This window comes from Tachyglossus aculeatus, chromosome Y4 (assembly GCF_015852505.1).
Source record: "Tachyglossus aculeatus isolate mTacAcu1 chromosome Y4, mTacAcu1.pri, whole genome shotgun sequence".
Classification (NCBI taxonomy): Eukaryota; Metazoa; Chordata; class Mammalia; order Monotremata; family Tachyglossidae; genus Tachyglossus; species Tachyglossus aculeatus.
Window position 1 is genome coordinate 11,019,807 of NC_052096.1, and position 5,932 is coordinate 11,025,738.

At 52.6% G+C, this 5,932-nt stretch overlaps 1 protein-coding gene across 2 annotated transcripts; it reads right to left on the bottom strand.

Annotated features, from left to right (window-relative positions):
• Positions 1 to 478: 478 nt before the first annotated feature.
• Positions 479 to 5,384, bottom strand: S100A3 (S100 calcium binding protein A3). Of its 2 annotated transcripts, none has more exons than XM_038769057.1 (3): positions 5,165 to 5,384; positions 1,910 to 2,066; positions 479 to 669 (listed from the first exon to the last, which is right to left on the bottom strand). In XM_038769057.1, the coding sequence occupies exons 2-3, from the start codon at positions 2,048 to 2,050 to the stop codon at positions 493 to 495; spliced, it is 318 nt and encodes a 105-aa protein (XP_038624985.1). In that variant the 5' UTR covers positions 2,051 to 2,066; positions 5,165 to 5,384; the 3' UTR covers positions 479 to 492. The 2 variants fall into 2 exon arrangements, with proteins under 2 accessions (XP_038624985.1, XP_038624986.1); XM_038769058.1 differs by lacking the exon at positions 5,165 to 5,384 and adding an exon at positions 2,914 to 2,982.
• Between the last annotated feature and the right edge of the window lie 548 nt (positions 5,385 to 5,932).

Sequence of the window (5,932 nt, forward strand, 5' to 3'; positions counted from 1 at the left end):
GGACTGTCTCTATGTGTTGCCAGCTTGTACTTCCCAAGCGCTTAGTACAGTGCTCTGCACACAGTAAGCGCTCAATAAATACGATTGATGTTGATGATGATGACTGTCTCTATGTGTTGCCAGCTTGTACTTCCCAAGCGCTTAGTACAGTGCTCTGCACACAGTAAGCGCTCAATTAATACGATTGATTGATTGATTGACCCAAGCCCCATCTCTGTCCCCAGCTGCTCTCGGGTGGGGGCCGCCTAAGAGAAGCAGGAGACGGTCTGACCTCCATCCCTCCCACTGCAGGGACCCCTCCTGCTGCAGCAACCCCCTCCCACTGGGGCAACTCCCAGCGGTAGCCTCGAACCTCGAAGGAACTGACGCCGGACCAGACAGAGGGTGGTTTTTTGGGCCCGTTCTCCCCGGCTGCCGGCTCTCCCTCTGCCCTTCCCCATGGTGGGGTGGGGCGGGGAGGGGGCGGGACGGTGGGGGGGCATGCGCGTGGCTTTATTTGGGGCAGGTGGGCTCGGCGGGGCAGTCGCGAGGGCAGTCGCGGAAGAACTCATTGCAGAGGACAGAGAGGGAGGACATGGCCGCCACATACTCCTGGAAGTTCACCTCGCAGTCCTTGTCCGCGTCCAGCGCGCAGAACAGCTGGTTGTAGTCGCACTCGCTCAGCTGGCTCTGAGAGGAGAGAGGTCAACTCAGACATCCCCCTGCATCAGGACCGTTGAAAACGGGGGCGCTAGCCAGGTGCTGTTGGCACCGAGTTATTCTAGACTGTGAGCCCACTGTTGGGTAGACACCGTCTCTATATGTTGCCAACTTGTACTTCCCAAGCGCTTAGTACAGTGCTCTGCACACAGTAAGCGCTCAATAAATACGATTGATTGATTTAGGACGGTGATCTGCACACCATAAGCGCTCAATAAATACAGGAGCGTGGCATAGTGAATAGAGCTCAGGCCTGAGAGTCAGAAGGTCGTGGATTCTAATCCCAGCTCTACCACTTGTCTGCTGTGTGACCTTGGACAAGTCACTTTGCTTCTCTGGGCCTCAGTTACCTCATCTGTAAAGTGGAGGGGAAGATTGAGAGCCCAACATGGGATTGGGACTCGGTCCAACCTGATTTGCTTGTATCTACTCCAGCATTTAGTACAGTGCCTGGTACATAGTAAATGCTTAATGAGTATCATAATTATTATTATTATTAAATACTATTGGTTGATGGATTGATTGAAGAGGCAACCAGGCCATCCCCCTGCCTCTAGGCCAGGATCTACAGAGTCAACTCCACAGGGGCATGGGGAATAGTTAAGGGGAAGCAGCAGAAAGGTCAACTTGTCCATTTCCCTGCCTCCGGGCCTTGAGTCCAGGAACTAGTTAATAATAGTAATAATAATGATCATACTTATTAAATGCTTATGATGTGCCAAGCACTGTTCTAAGCACTGGAGTAGTTACAAGTTAATCAGGTTGGACGCAGTCCCTGTCCCACATGGGGCTCACACTCTTATTCCCATTTTACAGATGAGGTCACTGAGGCCCAGAGAAGTGAAGTGACTTGCCCAAATTCACCCAGCAGACATGTGGCAGAGCCGGAATTCTGCTCAGGCAGGGGCAAGTGGGAGATAAGTGTTCAGTACAGTGCTCTGCACACAGTAAGGGCTCAATAAATACAATTGAATGAATGAATAAGGGGTCAAAGTCAGCTGGTCCATCCCCCCCACCTCCAGGCCAAAGGTCCAGAAATCAATTCTACTCAAGCAGGGGTTGGGGGGTAGAGGATAAAGGGTCAGAGTCATCTTGTCCAACCCCCTGCCTCCCGGATAGAGGTCCAGGAATCTTTTCTACTTGGGCGGCGGTGGAGGATAAGGGGTCAGAGTCATCTGGTCCATCCCCCTGCCTCGTGCTGGGCACTCACCGGCATGAAGCTGGGCAACTCCTTGAGCAGGAGTTCCTTGAGTTCCCCCTTGTTGAGTTTATAGGGGTCCCCGCATCTTGCAGCATACTCCCTGAAGGTGCAGATGATTGCCACCATGGCTTCTTCCAGGGGTCTCGACATGGTCGGGGGTCAGATGCTGGGAGGGATGAAGGAGGGGGTGTGAGGAGGGAGCACTATGGTGCTTGCAGAACCCAAGAAAGTGCTTCCACTCTCATCCCCGGGGAGGGGGGGAAGAGAGGTTCCTTGACCCTCCTCCACCCACCCACTCAGGCATTGCTCCTGATCATTCTAGTGTTCAGGAAACCCAGAGAGTACTCTCGATTGTACAGTGGTCTTGTGCTCAGAAAGCTCAAGAAAGTGCTCTTGGGCCATGCTTTAGAAGAATTCAGGAACCTAGGAAAGTGTCCTTGATTATGCAGTGTGCTGAGCACTCTACTACTGAGACCTCACCGCCTCCAAGAGGCCTTCCCAGACTGAGCCCCCTTTTTCCTCTCCTCCTCCCCCCACCCCCCGCCCTACCTCCTTCCCCTCCCCACAGCACTTGTATATATATATTTGTACAGATTTATTACTGTATTTATTTTACTTGTACATATTTACAATTCTACTTATTTTGTTAATGATGTGCATATGGCTTTAATTCTACTTTTTCTGACGATTTTGACAGCCGTCTACATGTTTTGTTTTGTTGTCTGTCTCCCCCTTCTAGACTGTGAGCCCGTTGTTGGGTAGGGACCGTCTCTATATGTTGCCGACTTGTACTTCCCAGGCGCCTAGTACAGTGCTCTGCACACAGTAAGCGCTCAGTAAATATGATTAAATGAATGAGTGAGACCATGAAAGTTCTCCCACTCAAGCAGTGCTCCCGAGCACTCTCACGTTCAGGAACCCAGGAGTGTGCCCTGGGAGTTCTTGAATGCCGGGCACACGCTGTAAGAGAGCTTGTGCGGAATTCAGGAGTGAAATCCTTTCTCCCATCTAACCTCAATCCTTCCTGCTGCAGGTGCTGCCTGCCTCCTCCTCCAGGTTGTCCCGATTACTTGGTCCCCCTGACTCCACTGCCACCGCCCCTCTGCCCGCACTGTGAAGCCCCGGAAGGCAGAACCCACAGAGGGAGGCGGGTGGAGGGGAGCCTGGGTTCTTCCATGACTCACCCTCTGTTCCTTGCCAGCAGTAGGAGGGAGGGGAGAGGGGGACTATCGGGGAAGGGAGGAGGGATTCTCAGGATGCCTTCTGTGGGCATTGGTGGGCAGTAGGAGGGAGGCGGATTTTGCCAGAAGGTTGGGCGGCCTGCCCCTCCATATCTTCCCACTTCACCCCCTGCCCTTGCTCCTTTTCCCAGATGGATTCCCTTTCCCTCTGCTGTGTGACTTTCCAGAGGCATCTCACCCTCTCTGCTCCAATCCCCACACCTCCCCCCTGAAGAATCTTCAACTCAGCCCCAAATCTCTCAGGACGAGGGAGAGAAGGGAGAGACGGGGTCCCTTGTTCTGACTTCTGCTTTTTTTTTCCCCTATGGTATTTCAGAAGCAGCGTGGCTCAGTGGAAAAGAGTACGGACTTTGGAGTCAGAGGTCATGGGTTCAAATCCCGGCTCCGCCGATTGTCAGCCGTGTGACTTTGGGCAAGTTGCTTCACTTCTCTGTGCTTCAGTTACCTCATCTGTAAAATGGGGATTAAGACTGTGAGCCCCCTGTGGGACAACCTATCACCTTGTAACCTCCCCAGCGCTTAGAACAGTGCTTTGCACATAGTAAGCGCTTAATAAATGCCATGATGATGATGATGATTCATTGAGCGCTTAGTGTGTGCACAGCGCTGTACTAAGTGCTTGGAAAGTACAATTCGGCAACAGAGACAATCCCTACCCAACAATCGGCTCAAGTGCTTACTATGTTCTAAGCGCTGGGGTAGATACAAAGTAATCAGTTTGGACACAGTCTCTGTCCCACATGGAGTTTACAGTTTTAATCCCCTTTTCACAGAGGAGGCACAGAGAAGTGAAGTGACTTGTCCAAGGTCATCCACCAGACAAGTGGCGGAGCACGGATTAGAACCCAGGTCCTTCTGGCTCCCAGACCTGTGCTCTATCCACTAAGCCATGCTGCTTCAGCTCCTCCCTGCCAAACTCCAATTGGCCTTTGTTGTGTGACTTTCTGAAGGTGTCACACCCTCTCTGTTCCAATAATGCTAATGAAGCCAAACAGGGCTTTTATCATCCCAACATACTTTCTCATTAATGATCTCCTGTTAACCACAAATAACCAGCTTCAGGAGGCGAGGGGAGGCAGGTCTCATTATACCCATTTTATAGGGGTGAAACTGAGGCACAGAGAGATCAAGTGACTTGCCTAAGGCCACACAGCAGGCCAGGGGCAGACTTGCAGAGGAGAACTTTCGGAACCCTGTGCTTTCCCTTTGATCAGGCTCAGGGTTTGAGTTAAAGGAGAGAGGGAATCCTTCCAGTTACAGCTCTCAACCCCTGCCTCTTAGAATCTTGTTCTGTCTTAGCTGTGTGACTTTCTGGAGTTGTCTCGCTCTCTCTGTTCTAGTCACGGCACCTCCTCTGAAAAAAACCTTCACGCCCCCTCACTCAGCCCCAGATCTCTCAGAGAGAAAAACAGTGGGAGTTAAGAATTCCCTGTTCAACTCATGCTACGGCTCCTTCTCCCAGAATCTTGGCTGACTTTCACTGCGTGACCATCTCACCATCTCTGTTCCAGTCCCATTGTTGCCACTGAAATATCTCCATGCCTCCTTCCTCAGTCCCCAATCTCCCAGACCTGGAATGAGGAAAGGGTGGGCCCTTCTCTACCTGTTCCCTGCCACCGCGCTTTCCCTTTCCTCCAGAAATCTTGGCCTGCCTTTGCTGTATGACTTTACATGCCTGTCTCACCCTCTCTGTTCCAATCCCAGCCCCCTCTTTGAAAAGACTTGGTGTCCAGCAGCAAACTTGGGAGAGGGAGACCCTGAGGGGATCCCCGCCTCCCATACCAGCTTTCCCATCGACTCCCACCCCCGTCCCACCCCGCCTTTGCTGTGTGACTTTGTGGAGTCATCTCGCCCTCTCTGTTCCTTCCCTTCCAACCCCAATCTATCCGACTCAGCCCCGGGAGGCGGAATTGGGGGAGTAGAGGGGAAGCCCCCTTCTCCCTGACTCAGCCCAGGGGGAAGAATTGGGGGAGTAAGGAGAGGGGGACCCCTTCCCACCCCTGCTGAAGCCCAAGAAACTTACCAGAGGGTGTCCAGTGAGATGTGGGGAGCAAAGAGTCCGGAACCTCCACTTTTATAGTCGTTCTCCTCCTCGAGGGGGGGTGAAGAGGGGAGAGGGGTGTTGGGGTTGCTCCTCTACCCTCCTCCACCCGCCCCGGGTGCTCCCATTATTATAGTCCTCGGTGACCCCATCTAGATCGAAGACGCCACCAAGGCCGGGCGCCGGGTCTGTACTTACGCTAATGGTGGCATCAAAGGGTTCAAGGCCGGAGCCGGACACGGGGCGGTTTTATGATCGGGAAAATTTGTGCAAACCTCAGCCCCCTCCTCCCTCCTCGCCCACCTTCCCACACCCACTCCGCCGATCTGCAGACGCTTCAGATGTCTTAGCCAAGATGGTAATAATGATGATGAAGGCATTTGTGTTTAGCGCTTACTATGTGCCAGGCACTGTACTGGGGGGTGGAAATAAGCTCATCAGGTCGGGCAGAGTCCCTGGCCCCCATGGGGGCTCACAGTCTCCATCCCCATTTGACAGATGAGGGAACTGAGGACCGGAGAATAATAATAATAATAATAATGGTATTTGTTAAGCACTTACTATGTGCAAAGCACTGTTCTAAGCACTGGGGGATACAAGGTGATGAAATTGTCCCATGTGGCGCTCACAGTTTTAATCCCCATTTTACAGATGAGGTAGCTGAGGCACAGAGAAGTTAAGTGGCTTGCCCAAGGTCACACAGCTGACAAGTGGAGGAGCGGGATTTGAACCCATGACCTCTGACTCCCA